The sequence below is a fragment of the Ctenopharyngodon idella genome, chromosome 10, assembly GCF_019924925.1.
Source record: "Ctenopharyngodon idella isolate HZGC_01 chromosome 10, HZGC01, whole genome shotgun sequence".
Classification (NCBI taxonomy): domain Eukaryota; kingdom Metazoa; phylum Chordata; class Actinopteri; order Cypriniformes; family Xenocyprididae; genus Ctenopharyngodon; species Ctenopharyngodon idella.
Genome location: NC_067229.1, coordinates 21,123,722 through 21,140,279, shown reverse-complemented (window position 1 = coordinate 21,140,279; position 16,558 = coordinate 21,123,722). Strand labels below are relative to the sequence as shown.

Here is a 16,558-nt window from a genome sequence, read left to right as displayed (position 1 = left end):
AGTGTAAGCCAAAGTTATATTAAGTTAAAGTTATTTTAGTTTTTATTATATATATATATATATATATATATATATATATATATATATATATACACACACACACACACACTTTATTATTTTGAAAATGTAAAAATGTATATTTTAAAATTATATATATAAATATATATATATATATATATATATATATATATATATATAACTATATAGACTTCATTTTAAAATAAAATGTAATATGATTAACTTGTTAAATGGTTATTGCTATAAAATAACAAATAAAGGTTTTTAAAGTGTATTTTGACATTTATTGTTGATCAAGTTATCTCTTTTGAAAAAAATATTTGAATAATAATGTGAAATTCTCTCTTTTGCCACTGAATAAAGATAACCAAGGGTTAAATATTTATTCCACCCCTCATTTAACTGCAAACTTGTGTCTTATGATTTCCATTACGGCCCTCTCACAGTAAACTGTGTCACTCGCAGCCGTACACTGACGCTTTTATTTCCTTTAAATTAGATTAAACTGCATTTCTATCTGAGTTGGGACATCATTTTTGCTGTCACTTAAATTCTCAAGGCCCAGGATGCAGTTTTTTTAGACTTAAGAAACACAATTTCTCATTTACTGATAAATGGTTTAAAAGAAAATGAATGTACAAAATGTTACATGTATCTGATGGCATTAATGTAATTCAACAAGGACTGTATTAAAACGTTTGGCCAACGTAGTGCACATGCAATGAGAAAACAGCTCATCAAATGTTTTGAATATATAACCAAATTGTTTTCAACAATTTACCACGGGCCGCAGTTTCCAGATATTATCAGTAATATCAGTTTCTCATCAAAAGAAAGCAGTTAAAATAAAAAAAAAAGTCCTCAGTCCTCAAAAGTGAAAAGCTCCGCGGGACAGGAAATACAATCTGAAAACCCTTCAGAAAGCAAGTTTCTTCATCAGTAGATAAACCCTGGAGTCCACTTCAAATCCATGCAAGTTATTGGCATCTCCCTGAAGTCGCATCAGCAGGCCTCCATAAGACACGTACGCAGATCTGTGCAAATACACATACTCATGAAATATTTATAAAAAATGTCATATTATAAAATATTAGGGATGCATTGTATTGGTATCGGGCCCGATATTGAGCTCATTGAAATGCCCCGATACCAACACCCGATACCACGCAGCGTGTAGTACAGCGCTTGTGACGAAACACAGACAACAGAGCAAACAGAGAGCAGAACAGATATATCAAAGAACGATGTCTATGAAGTAAATGTATCAAATTAATAGAATGTTAAACATTAAATATTTATGCCTATAAAGCCGGTGTGAGCACACAGCAGCACAGACGCTCGAGCTTGTCAAGTGCACATATTACTAACATTAACTGACGGTATTAACTTCTGTTGCATGCTCTTTTTTGTTGATCGTTCACTAAGCACACATGCGTCATTTGAATTAAAACTAAATCGTATATGCAAGTAAAACTTGAACTGTTACATGATTTATGTATAACGACTGCTTCCCTACATTACTACAGGACAAGAAGTCTACTGTACTCAAACATCCAAATCATGCCCAGAAGGCAGCATTTGAAAACTGCATTCTCTTGAATTCTCTTTTACAGTTGAGAAATAAAACGCATGTGTAACAGTATATTTGAACCGTGCTTTCGGTCTTAAAGGGAAAGCACCTTAATAAATCTGCTGCTGTGTTTTTGATGTTAATCAAACAACAAAGGACAAAGAATTCACTCACTGCTCTTGACTGAATGACTTTTGTAAATTTAATAAAGATTTATCTATATTAAATTTATATAGTGAAGCTTATAAGCAGTGTTATTTTACATTTGATTACTTTATTCAAATTCTGTACCTGAAAACTACTGTTAGAACTACCTGAAAAGCACTGTTTATTTCATTTGTATCTTTGTTCTTTTGTATTTATTTGTGCTATTTGTAACTGGATTATTGTTCTTATTTTATTACTGATTGTTTACTTGTTTTTAATTTATATTAATTAGGCTAGTAGTTTTTGCTGTAGTATCATTGTCATGTTTCACTGGTATATAAACTTTTGAACCACTGACCCAAGCAGGACAGTAGAAAAAAAAAATCCTTAGCATTGAGCCCTGCTGAAGCAGCTCTAAATATGCGCTGTGCTATTAAATGAAAGATAAAATGAGATATATAATAGAATGAATAGCAATAGAATGTACAGTCATAGTAACAGAAGCTTGTACAATACATTTTAACAGGCATAATTAAGCATGAAAATAACTGAAGGAAATTTTATATATATATATATATATAAAAATATAATTTATATGTGAATTTAAATCAACAAATATTCTTCATATTCTTTTGGTTTCTCTACCTAATGTATTTTAAAAAATTACAAATACAGTAAAAATACAGGTATTGGTAACTGCGAGTACCAAGAATTAAAGTATCGGTATCAGAGTTGTTCTGGAAAAAGTGGTATCGGTGCATCCCTATAAAATATTATAATTTATTAATTAAATCATACAATACTATAATTTATTAATAAGAAAATATGCAAGTATTGCACTCACAATGAGAAATTTCCCATTAAATAGAGCATTAGAGCAGAATGTCATGAAGCTTTTAGGAAACTTATATAGTGGAAAAAAAAAACACTCACAGTCGTGTGGCCGCTTCTGTTGAGGTTTCATCCCCTTCAATCCTATAAACCTTTCCATACATGACATAATCAAACTGATCGGCCCTGCAAAAGAACAAAAAACACCAGATATTACCAATAAAACAACTGTTTTCTATATGAATATACATTTTAACATGCAATTTATTCCTGTGATCAAAGCTAAATTTTCAGCATCATTACTCCAGTCTTCAGTGTCACATGATCCTTCAGAAATCATTCTAATATGATGATTTGCTGCTCAAGAAACATTTATGATTATTATCAATGTTGAAAACAGTTGAGCTGCTTCATATTTCTGTGGAAACCATAATTTTTTTGTCTTTGATGAATAAAAAGTTAAAAAATATTAGAAAAATAAATCTTTTGTAACAAGTGTCTTTACTGTTGCTTTTGATCAATTTAATGTTAATAAATCACTTTTCAAAAATAAAAAAAAGCACTAAATAAACTATTTTTAATGTAAGTTTAAAATGTAGTTACATTTTAAAAACAAATCAAGGGCGGGGCAACCTGTCTTTCAAATGAGACCCACCAATAGCAAACCGCAACCATCCAATCAATTCCATATAGACAAAATCAAGTCCTGCCTTACATTTGTTTTTGTTCCAGCAAGCATTTAAAATTTGTAATCAATAAATGTTAATTTAGTGACATTTTTCATTACATATTTTATACATTCACCATAACCACAGGATTACCTAGACGGTCTGTCATCTTGAGGGTTGTATTCGCCGTCATCCGGCGTTCCGTCCTCATACAGTGTGCTGGCGATCACCAATCTGAACTTGTCACCTGAGAGAAGGACACACGTGTGTATATATTTATTAAGGATGTAACGGCACACAGAAGTCATGTTTCGGTACGTACCTCGGTTTTCGGGTCGATATGAGTTCGGTACAGCAAGAAAAGCAACAAATCCCCAATGCTAGGTTTCTTTTCATTTATTTTGAACAGACAGTAGTGCAAATTACAGTTTGTTCCAACTAGCAGCATTTAGTCCCCCTGAGGTATTTGGTAACAGTACAGCTTCCTTAAGTGTATTAAACACTAAGCAATAAACAGAATGCACTCTTATATAGGTCTTTTTTTGGGGGGGGGTAGGGCTGATAAAAAAAAACAAAAAAGGTATTTGGTCACAATCAGCTACAAAACTGAAAGCATCTCTAGTGTTAAAAAAAAAAAAAAAAAAAAAGTACAAAAATATATAATAATATAATAAAGAAAAATAAAACTTGTGCAGAGATTAGTTTTTGCACTCCTGTAGTCTTTTTCTGCCTAGCTCCAGTGATTGGCATATGTGGATAATGTCATCTGATGTGTTAGCATGCTGGACAATGTCCATGTCCAAATCGGCACAATGCCAAATGAGTTTGTCTCAATATAACAGTGTAAACAATTTAAAATACTCCATCATTTACGGTCATACGAGTAAGAGTAAGACATCATTCGAAACTGTAAAGGGTCTATTTTTTTTTGTTTGTAAACTCACAATAAAAACAAAACATTGTGCTTTTGTGAATTAAAGAAAACAAAGAGGATGCCACTTTCTGCCGTCCCGGTTTCCTTTCCGTGAAGTTTGAATTATTCGAAACTCAGAGTATAGGCTACTAGAAAGCTCTTGCATGCCGTCTGAACTCTTGTTTTGGGTTGGTGCACAGATCGTCTGTTCTTCTTCTGCTCTTTTCCCTGTTGTGGTGGTTAGCAAAAAGCATTGCATTACCGTGTGTGCCCCCTTCTGGATTAGAGTGTGGATCACCTGTGACTGACTGTATTCGTCACCTGACCGTATGCATTTAACCGTGACGTGTGTGTGTGTGTAAATAGTTAGATAGATAGATAGATAGATAGATAGATAGATAGAAATGATATATAGAGACATGATGACAGTATTAAATGAAGACTGAACATCAATGACTTACCGAGATCAACAGGATAAATCTGAATGTTCACATCAAGGATCAGGTCCATTTTGAAAGACTCACTTTCACAGTGAAGACGAGATACTAATAACAACAAAACAAATATTTAGAATAATTAATTAATTTAGTAGAATTTTTGTGGACCATCAAAAAGGGTTACCCAATATTTTTCTGGCATGTAAGGTCTTTTGTAGTGGATATAGCAATATTATACAGCATGTTATGTTTTTATTTAGAGGTCTTCCCAATATCCATTATTAAAGTAGCATTTACATTAAAATAATACATTAAAAAGTAAATACAATTAAAATAATATTAATAAAATGTAGAATAAGTTTCAATCTTTTAATTTCTTTTTAAACTGTTTTATGTTTGTTTTAAAGTATTACATTACAAACATTAACAAATAAAATTAAAATAAAAGTTTAAATCTTAATTTATTTTTATTTATCCATGTATTTTTTTAAAGTTTATACACTCACGGTCAAAAGAATAATTACAATTTTTTTTTAAATGTTTTTGAAAGAAGTCTCTTCTGCTCACTAAGACTGTATTTATTTGATGAAAAATACGTTAAAAACAGTAATATTGTGAAATACTCTTATTCTATGTGAATGTTGCAGAATGTAACTTATTCCTGTGATCAAAGCTAAATTTTCAGAATCATTACTCTAGTCTTTAGTGTCACATGGTCCTTCAAAAATCATTCTAATATGATGATTTGCTGCTCAAGAAACATTTATGCTTTATATTTTTTGTGAAAACTGTGATACAGTACTATTTTAAAGTTTGGCGCAAGTAAGATATTATATATAAAGTTAAAAAAAAAAAAATCTAGGCTACTTCAAATAAATGCTGTTCTTTTGTACTTTCTATTCATAAGTATCCTAAAAAAAAGTATATATTTTTGTTTCCACAAAAATATTAAGCAGGATAAGAGACCTTTCAAAAACATAAAAAACTTAATTATTCCAAACTTTTGACCGCCAGTGTAATGTAAATACTATTTTATTAATGGATATTGAAAAAAGTTAATAAATTGTATTTATTAAATGTCGTAAATACTGAAGACATACTCTTACCTCTGTCAAACTTTTTCCCATCTGGATCAATATCCTTCACATCAAAGATGTCCTCAAACAGAATCCCAGCCATCTGCGCAACTGTAAATGGAAAAACCCCTCAATTTGGCGATGTATTACCCTGGTAAAACAGAAAAGAGGACAATATTTAACACAGGACTCTGTTTCGTTTTAAAATATAAATGAACTAAATATAAATGTCAATGTTTCATAATGACTCATACTAACACTCTAGTTAGTATCAAGTACAGTGCATTGCGTTTTAAATAAAAGCTTTCTGCAAATATGACATACTTTCTCCCGATTTAGTGTGCGTAAGATCGTTCCAGTTAAGAATTGAAGAGAACAACTGTATAAATAAACAACTTTCTTCTCATTCAACAAAAATATGAAACATGCCGCGAAACAATGTGCTTCACCTCCGGCCACGTGATTTACTACTACATCCGGTTCATGGCACAAATTCACAACGACGGTGGAATATTTATATTTTAGAGCAAAGTAAAATTATATATATATATATAATACATTATAATATATAATACATTCATAAAATAAAGAAGTTAAATTGTTCTGCTTATGTTTTTGTATGAATTATATAATATTTGCCTGCATATATATATATATATATATATATATATATATATATATATATATACTCAAATATATAATCGGTGTTCACACTTATTAATAATACATTATTTTGTAAACATAACATACATATTTACATAAATAGAAAAATGCAATACATAAAAAATAAATAAATAAATACATACAAGTGATTAAGTATACATTCTTTTTAGAAGGCTTGCAAGACAAAATAATAAAAAAAAAAAAAAAATCATGCCACTGGTGATTATAATAATTCCATACTCAAAGAAACAAACCATTAATTTTCCCTTTTGAAACTCTCACGCCAACGGGATCACCAACAAAAATACAAATGACTACATTTTATCTCACGTAAAACTACAACATTTTACGACAAATATTTCCGGCAACCGTACTTCCGTTGCGGTTGTTAGGAGAAAGCGTCTTCCTCATGGTTACCGCCACATTTAGCCAAACAGCTTCTGTTTATCCTGCGGAAATTATCTTTAATGGCATATATATCTCTACAGATTTTACGTAAAACACACCAGATATGTTGAGCGACGGTTGTACATTAATATATTCTAAGTGAGGTGAGTTCTGTTATATTTATACTGCAAACTGGCTATCAAACAAGCACGCCAGCTAACGTTATATGTTATATAACGTTATGTGCATTCTGCTCGTCATTATATACGAATAAATGTGTGTAGTGTTTTCAACAGCATATATGAGTTGGTTTAGCTTAATTCTACGTAAACTGTTTGTTTGTTTTGCCTTGCGGCTGAAGATGGGAAAACAGTTCCCGAGTGACTTATTTGTAAAGCAAATGCTGTATTTTGTTTGTTTTGTGTAGGTTTTCTCAGAGATTACATACAGCCTAGCCAGCAAAAAGGTGTTGAAGTTCGTGTACTATGCTATATAAAAGTATTATTTGTTATTTAGCGATGGCATCTTCTTCTTGAGATCTAATATTTTCTTTATGCTCTTCACAGTATTCCAGTATTAAAGTATTTATTTATTTATTTATATATATATATATATATATTAGATTGTGGATCAATGAGCTCCAGAAAATCTCAAAGGATGGGTGAGGATCTAGCAAGTGAAAGTGATCTGCTGTCAATGATCAACGAGGTGGGCATACATCACTTTTATCAATTTATTTATTTATTACAATAATATTTTACATGTATAGACATACAATGACAAATAATATAACAATGTTCAGTATCTGAAGTTTGGTGAGTATGAAGAAACTGCGATAGTGTTTGAAAAGGAAATCAAACGCAAAGGAAAACCTGCCCTCAAAAGTGCAGGATCGTCACGCCGAGACTCCAAAGCCATCGCCATTCACGTAAGAGTGTTTTCAGATGTCATTTATTCACAAACAGCATGAAATTCTGATGCACAGTGTGTGTTTTAATAGATTAGCTTTACTTACTTTAATCTTATTATAAACATTAACAAAAGTTTAACTCTTAAATTTGGTCTCCTTAATTAATCCTAACTTGTTAGTGTTATTAGCCAGAATTTCCCTATTTTAAAACTTTTGCACTTTTTCATGAAGTCTATCTATCTATCTATCTATCTATCTATCTTTCTATCTATGTATCTATCTAATTTATTTCAATATTTGTATGGAAAAAAAAGTCCCCAACATTGCTGTCATTACCTGTCAAGCATTTTACAAAACTTTCTTTTTCTTCTAATAGAATAAAAATTTAAATATCAGAAGTAAAATGTTTACGTAATGATGAGAGAAAAGCTTTATTTCTGGTCATTACACAAACTCTGTGAATTTTAAAAGAGTAAAATAAGATTAAAAATGAAGAGCAACTGAAAAGATTATTGTTATTTAATAAATAAACTTAATTCATTATTTAATAAAGTTTTTTTTCCCCTTCCTATAGGATGATTTTCTCAGCTCATTCAATGATGGAGACTATAAGGTATTCTCTGAGCTGTGGGCTAAAAATATTCCTCCAGAGATTCGGGATTTTGATCCAGTGGCCCAGAAACTGGAATTCTACTTACAGATTCATTTTACAATATACCCCCTGAAGTCACCTGTAGGAAGTCACGTAAGTGCATTTTATTGTTGGTAATGGTAATAAAATTACCTTTTTTAAAAATAAATAAATAAATAAATGACTGTATACACATAAGGAACTATACAATGTATGTACTCTGTTTGACCAACAGATGTCCTCATAAAATAAGATATTCAAGCAAACCTCTCGTTCAGTCAAATGCATGATTTAAATCAATATTTAAATGACATTGTCTTGGCTTTCAGTCAAAATGCAAATAACTTTTTTGTTTAATGTAAAATTCTAATTGTGTAATGCAGGGTAAAGCAGAGTTTGACAACAGGATCACACATTTCAAACACTACCTAGAGACCAGAGGGGCGGCGCTGTGCCAGACCACTGAATTCCTGCCATTCTATGCCCTACCGTTTGTGCCCAATCCCACGGTGCATCCGTCCTTCCAAGAGCTTTTCCAGGTAGAAAAAAAAAAAAAAACGTAAAAAAAAAAAAGAGCTTATCCAGGTACAACATACATCTACTAATAAGCATCAGCTGATTAAAAGTCATTGCAAAAAATTGCTTTGAAAACCGAGGTTAGTTCTTAGAAGAGGAGATATTGTCTTATAGGTACATCATACTAGCATATTGAAAAATTAATATATTTCTGTATGGCACATATCAGTTACACTGAACACTTGCTTTATGGAGAGAACAGAAAAGGATTTAATGTGTTGTCTTTTTTTTTTTTTTTTTACTTCATCATAGGATTCCTGGATGCCAGAGTTGAGAGAAAGGCTGGAGAAGTTCCTTTCAGTGACTCTGAAAGCTTCAAACATACCGAGGCTTTTAACTTTATATGTATCCTTTTTCCACAACAGTATAATTTTAAAACTATGATTTCCCAGCCTGTAAAAGTTATTTATTTGTATTTTTTAAAATATATGCATGTGTGTGTGTGTATATATATATATATATATATATATATATATATATATATATATATATATATATATATATATGTATGTATGTATATGTATATATCCCCACTTGGTCCAGTGAGAAGTAAATGAAGTAGGTTTAGTAGGTTGGGTAATAATTAAATTTGTTGTATCTTCAGAAGGTTTCTCAATGAAAATGTTTAACTTTTAATGACTCTGTGAACCTTATCGCATGTTACTTTTCTAATCTCATGGCAACTGCTTCTGTATGTGGCTTTTCTTTAAAAGACGTCCATGTGTATTAAAGGGATAGTTCACCCAAAAATTAAAATTCTGTCATCATTTACTCACCCTCAAGTTGTTCCAAACTTGTATAAATTTCTTTGTTCTGCTGAAAACAAAGGAAGATATTTGAAAGAATGTCAGTAACCAAACAGATCTCGTCCCCCATTGACTACCATAGTATTTATTTTTCCTACTATGGTAGTAAATGGGGGGCGAGATCTGCTTGGTTACTGACATTCTTCCAAATATCTTCATTTGTGTTCAACAGAACAAAGAAATTCATACAGTTTTGGAACAACTTGAGGGTGAGTAAATGATGACAATTTTCATTTTTGGGTGAACTATGCCTTTTAAAAAAAAAAGGAAAGAAAAGCTATCAAAGCAGATATATGAAACCGAAGCATTGTATATTGTGAACAATTTAAAGACACATATTTTTTTAGGTCAATAAAACAGTAGTCTTAAAAGCATAAAAGTAGCCTATCTGATAATGAAGGTAATGGAGATACAGCATAATTCAGCTGGTCACATGATCTTAACATGGCGGCCAACATGAGGGCACACCATTTTATAGAATAAATGTGTTCTGAACTACTTATATGACTAATAGCCTTCATCTCACTTAAAACGTACATATAGTAATAATGTACTAATAATAATTAGTTTTTTAATTTAGTATATACATAATAATAAAATAATAATAATAATGCTTTGTTTTTTTTAAGCATGCAGTGAATTGATCAAAAGTGACAGTAAACACATTTATAATGTATACTTTTTTCTCTTTTTTTTTGTTGTTTTTTTTTTTTCTTTAAATAAATGCTCGCTTTTCATCAAAGAATCCTGAAAAAAAAGTATCACGGTTTCCATAAAAATATTAAGCAGAACAAAATGCAGCTTTGGTGAGCATAAGAGAGTTCTTTCAATAAAAAGATTTAAAAAAAAAAAAAAAAAAAAAAAGGTTTAGTTGATTGTTTAATTTACTGAACCTAAGCACCAGCCATATTAAAAGCAATACTTGCCTTATGACACATCATCGCTCTTAAATAGTTTTACCCAAAACCTGAAATAGCCGTGAGCATTGAATAAATGGTTGTGTAAGAGCAGCTGAACCGTGCACCTTTGAATCAACCAAAGCTAATTTACAATAAACTCAGCGCATGTGTGGACTACCTCAGCTATTGATAGCTGAATCTCTGTCGTAATATAGGAAAGCCTGAGGATTATGATTGCATAATTATTAAACATCATGTAAGTGTATTGTATATAGTCTATATATAAAATGTACGTTCTAGTTTTGTGTCAGAACAATGGGCCGTGGATTGTGAAAACAAGTCCTCTGAATGATGTGTTTGATGAGCAAACGGGGCTGTTTTTGACTGATGTAGTTTGAGGGCAGGGAAAATTGCTGACATTAATCCATCAAAATGGAAAATGACTTGTTGGCATGACTCCTCAACACAAAGAAACCAGAACGATGGAGGAAAGGGCAACAAAGGTGAATTATTCTGAAGCAGTTCCTAGATTTTTACTGTAGTGTTGTTGGTAGGGTCCAAAATGAGCAAAATTATAATATAATATTTAATTAATTATTTAATTAAAATGTGTATAATTTTGTCCCTAATAATGGGATTGTTTCTGTTTTTCCGTGTATATGAAATTGCACCTGTCACTAGAACTTTACAATTTTGTTTTACGTTTTACAATACTTTCTATTTAGTGTACATGATATAAATGATATATTGATTTTTGAAAATAATGATGAAGATTAAAAAAAAAAAAAAAAAAAATCTTTATCCAGTAATCACAAATGGCTGTCATATTTGATTGGTCACAAGGTGTGGGAAGCATGTAGAGGAAGTAGTTTTAATCCTGAATCTCCAGTCACTTTGTAAATCATGATTACACTACTGTGGGAAATAATTACATTTGTTTTATAATATAATATAATATAATTATTATAATAAATAAAATATGTATAATATTCTCCATAATAATGGTATTAATTATCTGTTTTCCTTGCAAACTGCCACCACCAAAAATCGTAACATTTTTGTTCTAAATATTTTTGTGTTTGTGGCATAATGTGAGGAATGTTTTAGTGTTAATTTTGGTCCTGATTGTAGGTAAAATGCACTGTAATACCCTGAAATTGTTAACTTGCTGTACTTATGTAACTTTTTTGCTTCATGCGTACACACCAACCCCTTATTTGACTTTGTGTGTTTTGTCATCCAGAAACGATTCAGCAAATGCAGCTCCATCTGACTGAGGCAGAAAGGAAGGCCACCATCTACATGAGGAGATTTGCTAAGCTGCAGGCTGACCATCACAACCTTATTGGCATCACGGCCGAGCTGGTGGATTCACTGGAGGCCACAGTCCGTGGAAAGATGGCAAGCAAACATCTCAACAAACAAGTCCCCAAATTACGCCCACAATTCCAAAAATTCAGATAATTGCACATGACAAAGCTCAAGGGAATGTCTTTAATGTTTTGCAGATCTCCCCAGAGTACCTGCAGGGTGTGTGTATGCGGCTCTTCAGTGGTCACATGAGACAGAGTGCTGCTCAGAGTGTAGACTTCACCAGACCTGGCACTGTGAGTCACTGGGTCCACTGTTTTTGTGCTTTTACAAACCCTAGATGGGAATACAACTTTTGTATGTATGCATTTGGCTCCCAAAATGTTGGATAAAAAGTTGCAATACTTTTCCAAATATTAGGCTTTGACCACACTGCACCCAAAACCAATTTGTTTTTCAAGCAAATGATTCTCTTTGTTCAGTTGGTGTATTTTACTTAATTACTTAAATTCTCCCCAAATTCAAAATAAAGTTATAATAAATCATATTGTACCTAAAATAAGATAATTTTAGAACTATTATGACTTTTGCATAGTGATGTCATATTCATGACATTAAAGCATATCTTTTGTCTTACAAATTGTCATTAGCGTAATGCATGGAAATCTCTTTAATATATGCTAGTTTTAGATAAAAATCAAATATTATTTTTCATATTATATATTCATGGGAATTACAAAACATTCTTAAAAATAAAATGTCTGGATGCATTATAGTAATGAGAATATTTGTTGTTGTTGTTGTTGTTTTTACGTTAATAAGAATTGGATGGGACAATTAAAAATGCTTAATTGTCATGACAGTGATGTTACAAATGCAAAATAACATTTTGTTGAGAGCACAGAAACTGAGAAATTTCTGCTCAAAAATCTGCTCATGTCCATCATGACATACATTCTGTAACTCACTCACTCACCACTGTGCGTTGCATATAAATTTACACACAGAACTAGTTTTTTCATTCCATCGCGCTGCTTTTCCATCGCTTTTCTATGTAAACATGCACTAGACAAACGTGTTTGATCGTTGTGCCTCACGTCTCTTAATGTTCTCAATAGTGCTTCATTACCATAATATTATACAAAACATTTGTTTTTAAATCAGCATAAATTAATGTGGCGAACACTACCAGAATTTTTCTTACAGTAGTGTATTTAATTACAGTAATGAAAATAGATTTTTTTGCATTATAGTAATGACAAATGGAATTTTGCTTAATTATCATAAATGTAATTATTAACAATGGGAAAAATCATAGTAATAGTAAAATAAGTTTCATTTTAAGTAATATTTTTCATATTACAGTGTTCTAGAAGTTCAACTTTTAAAAAACATGTCTCCAGACCTTTCATTATTTTTCATTTCACTTCCCTGTGTCTCACATTTTTTTAACAAAAAACACATTCTGTGGTCACATTTACCGCTGTTTGGTGAATTTTCGCAGGCGAAATCCAGTCATTTCAGTAGGAATCCATGCAAAAGATTTCCACACAACTGACATTCCGCTATTGTGCTCAGACAGTGTAATTAATAATTAGTGTATATTACTTAATGACTTAAATTAACCCCAAAATCAAAATAAAGATATACTCAATAATATTGTACCTAAAATAAGCTTATTTTAGAACTATTATGTCTTTTTCATTTTGACATTATATTTGAAGCAATTAAGCACATTTGCTTACAAATTGTCATTACCGTAATGCATAGAAATCTAATTCTCATTACCGTAATGTCATTGAAATTAAAAATATTACAGTTATAGATTGTGGTAGTATTTGTCACTTTATTTAATGCTCATTTAAATAAAAATAAATAAATAAATAAATAAAAACCATTATTTTTCATATTATTACAGTAATGAATTACCATTAAGAATAATAGTAGGCCTAATTCATTCGGTTTGTGTGAGCTTTACTTCATACTTTTAAAAATAGAACCCTTTTGGCCTGCGATATTTCACCGAAATTTTGCTAATGTGACTGCACCTTTAGATATACACTAATTGGAGCTTTTTTTAATGTATTGCTTTTATGATATAGTCTGTGTTTTTTCAGTTTCTATCATGGTTTATTAACTTAAAGCAACTGAAGTGTTACATAACATATGTGATGAGTATTTGTAATATAAACAACCCAAAATTTTTCACATTCATAGCCTCTAAAGAATCGCATAGTGGTTGGACAGTCTGACATTCCCTAAAATGTTTTTTTTTTTTTTTTTTTTTAACTTGAGTGTGTCCTCAATCATATCTTCCTCTGTGTTTGTGTGTGTCTGATCATCTGTTCATGAAGGGATATTACTCTATGAGCCCTTATGATGATGGATATGTAAGTTGCTGAATGTTTCATTGTCTTACCTCCTGGTCTTGCCTGCATAACCATTAGCCCTGCCTGTCTTCTTCCTCCTTTGCATTTCGTCCCAAAGCCTAGTTCCCTAGTTCCCATTAGATCACACTAGTGTCATGGGACGTACGTTCTTGTTCAGTCTAAGAATGATCTACTTTGTCCAACAGGCATGTACATTGTTGCTGAATCCCAAAGGAAGCACATAATACTGACTACATTGAAGACTGCTTAGTATTTGTTTCACTTATTTGTCTCCAGTTCCCCAGAGTGGACAGTATAAATCCCAAACTGTTACAAAAAGGACAAAAATTGGTTATATTGCAGGTCATGTCATGAAAAATATTTCCTTTTCCCTTTTGATATAATCTGCGACTTCCTGGCATCAGATAAATAAATCACATGCCTTCCTACATTTACACGTCAACGGTGACAATTTTTTGGTTGCCAGATTACAGTGAAGAAGGAAGGAGGAAACACTCTGAAAAAAATAAATACACCATAAAATAATAAATAAATAAAATGAATAATTTGCCAAAGATGAATCAAAATTAAACCTAATTAAACATTCTCTGAAAACAAGTCTTATTATCTTAAAAAAAAGTCTTGTTACTTTTTTCTTTAAGGATGCTTAGATATTTTCAAGAATAGTAAGACAACAAGTAAGGGATAATGTACATCCAGCCGGTTGTTATCTCAGATTAAACACCGACAGGGTGATCAGCCTGAAGGGGTTTATTCTGACATAACAACCAGATGGATGTACATTATCCCGCTTATTACACGGCTACTTGCCACATAAGTAAATAATTAGACACGAAATATTGATCTGAGTCTACTTCCGCGGAGAGAGCAGTTGCTCCTGCGGCAAGTTCAAACTAGACAGAAACACATTTAAGAGATATGGTACAGTCATACGGCATATTACACGGCATTTCGCCACATAAATAATTATGGGGATAAGATATTGATCTGAGATTAAACTGATTTAAAATTGTACCTGTTTGTTATCTTAATCCATTACAGTGAACAAAACAATCGTCGCAAAATGTCAGCAGCTGCTTTGTATGAAACAAGAGAGCGAGTCCGCGATACCAGATGACATAATTAAATAACTACACAAAATTTGACTGCTTTTTAATATTTTATTAGCTCACAAAAGGCAAAACTTCCACGAGGAAAACCAGTTCCTAACAAGCATATAGGCGCTGCAGACTTCAGTAACCCGGATGAGCCTGTGTTAACTGTTTTCAGCGGTTGTTATCAGGGAATAACATACCGCTGGATGGTGCCATTGACCAATCAGAATCAAGTATTCCACAGAGCCGAGTAATAATACTTAATAAATCACAACTTTTTGTGGGTACAAAACACCTTAAAAGGTTAGTTCACCCAAAAATGAAAATTCTGTCATTAATTACTCACCCTCATGTCGTTCCACACCTGTAAGACCTTTGTTCATCTTCAGAACACAAATTAAGATATTTTTAATAAAATCCGATGGCTCGGTGAGGCCTGCATTGCCAGCAAGACAATTAACAATTTCAATGCCCAGAAAGCTACTAAAAATGTATTTAAAATTGCATGCCTTAAAATTGCCTTAATGTTAAGAAGCGACATGAATACTTTTTGTGCACCAAAAAAAACAAAATAACGACTTTATGACAATATCTAGTGATGGGTGATTTGTCTTGCTGGCAATGCATACCTCACTGAGCCATCGGATTTTATGAAAAATATCTTAATATGTGTTCCGAAGATGAATGAAGGTCTTACGGGTGTGAAACGACATGAGGGTGAGTAATAAATGACAGAAATTTCATTTTTGGGTGAACTAACCCTTTAAAGAAAAGATTGTGATTCTTATAGTGACACAACATGCCTGGTGCGTGGCATTGATCAAATATTATGCAACATTTCAACATTGATAATAATAAATGTTTCTTGAACAGCAAATCAGCATATTAGAATGATTTCTAAAAGATCATGTGACACTGAAGGCAGCAGTAATGATGCTGAAAATTCAGCTTTGATCACAGGAATAAATTACATTTTAGACTCAAATAGAAAACAGTTATTTTAAATTGTAATAATATTTCACAATATCACTGATTGTACTGTATTTTTTTATCAAATAAATGCCACCTCGTGAGCATAAGAGACTTTTTTTTTCAACCAGGACACATTCATTATGTGCAAACTCTCATAATTGTTAAATCCACGTATGCAGACGGTCTGCAAATATCCTAAGCAAACACTTGAAATTTGCCAAACTTGAGAGTGCTCGCATAACTCTGGCTATCCGGACTG

General features: G+C 31.8%; 2 protein-coding genes across 5 annotated transcripts in view; one reads left to right on the top strand and one right to left on the bottom strand.

Moving 5' to 3' along the window:
• Positions 1 to 356: 356 nt before the first annotated feature.
• polr2h (RNA polymerase II, I and III subunit H) lies at positions 357 to 6,137 on the bottom strand. 2 transcript variants are annotated; one of them, XM_051911063.1, is made up of 6 exons: positions 5,919 to 6,137; positions 5,691 to 5,811; positions 4,609 to 4,692; positions 3,388 to 3,481; positions 2,669 to 2,752; positions 357 to 1,052 (listed from the first exon to the last, which is right to left on the bottom strand). In XM_051911063.1, exons 2-6 carry the CDS (start codon positions 5,761 to 5,763, stop codon positions 935 to 937), a joined length of 453 nt encoding a protein of 150 aa, XP_051767023.1. In that variant the 5' UTR covers positions 5,764 to 5,811; positions 5,919 to 6,137; the 3' UTR covers positions 357 to 934. The 2 variants fall into 2 exon arrangements, with proteins under 2 accessions (XP_051767023.1, XP_051767022.1); XM_051911062.1 differs by having other exon boundaries at positions 5,985 to 6,137.
• Positions 6,138 to 6,484: 347 nt separating this feature from the next.
• Positions 6,485 to 16,558, top strand: part of LOC127521415 (lisH domain-containing protein ARMC9) — a 44,813-nt gene continuing 34,739 nt past the window's right edge. Inside the window, exons 1-11 of one of the 3 annotated variants that reach the window (XM_051910665.1) lie at positions 6,485 to 6,874; positions 7,138 to 7,176; positions 7,333 to 7,418; positions 7,513 to 7,638; positions 8,195 to 8,365; positions 8,635 to 8,790; positions 9,080 to 9,172; positions 11,011 to 11,035; positions 11,776 to 11,933; positions 12,041 to 12,139; positions 14,198 to 14,233. In XM_051910665.1, the coding sequence (XP_051766625.1) occupies positions 7,344 to 7,418; positions 7,513 to 7,638; positions 8,195 to 8,365; positions 8,635 to 8,790; positions 9,080 to 9,172; positions 11,011 to 11,035; positions 11,776 to 11,933; positions 12,041 to 12,139; positions 14,198 to 14,233 (939 nt within the window). In that variant the 5' untranslated portion in view covers positions 6,485 to 6,874; positions 7,138 to 7,176; positions 7,333 to 7,343. The remainder of the gene's footprint in view (positions 6,875 to 7,137; positions 7,177 to 7,332; positions 7,419 to 7,512; positions 7,639 to 8,194; positions 8,366 to 8,634; positions 8,791 to 9,079; positions 9,173 to 11,010; positions 11,036 to 11,775; positions 11,934 to 12,040; positions 12,140 to 14,197; positions 14,234 to 16,558) is intronic. The other 2 variants (XM_051910664.1, XM_051910666.1) reach the window with 2 other exon arrangements.

Excerpts from the sequence above, each read along its gene's own strand:
- polr2h (XM_051911063.1), bottom strand. The coding sequence starts at position 5,763 with ATGGCTGGGATTCTGTTTGAGGACATCTTTGATGTGAAGGATATTGAT. Across the intron at positions 4,693-5,690 it reads TGGGAAAAAGTTTGACAGAG|TATCTCGTCTTCACTGTGAA; the intron begins GTAAGAGTATGT and ends TGTTGTTATTAG. Across the intron at positions 2,753-3,387 it reads CAAGATGACAGACCGTCTAG|GGCCGATCAGTTTGATTATG; the intron begins GTAATCCTGTGG and ends GTTCTTTTGCAG.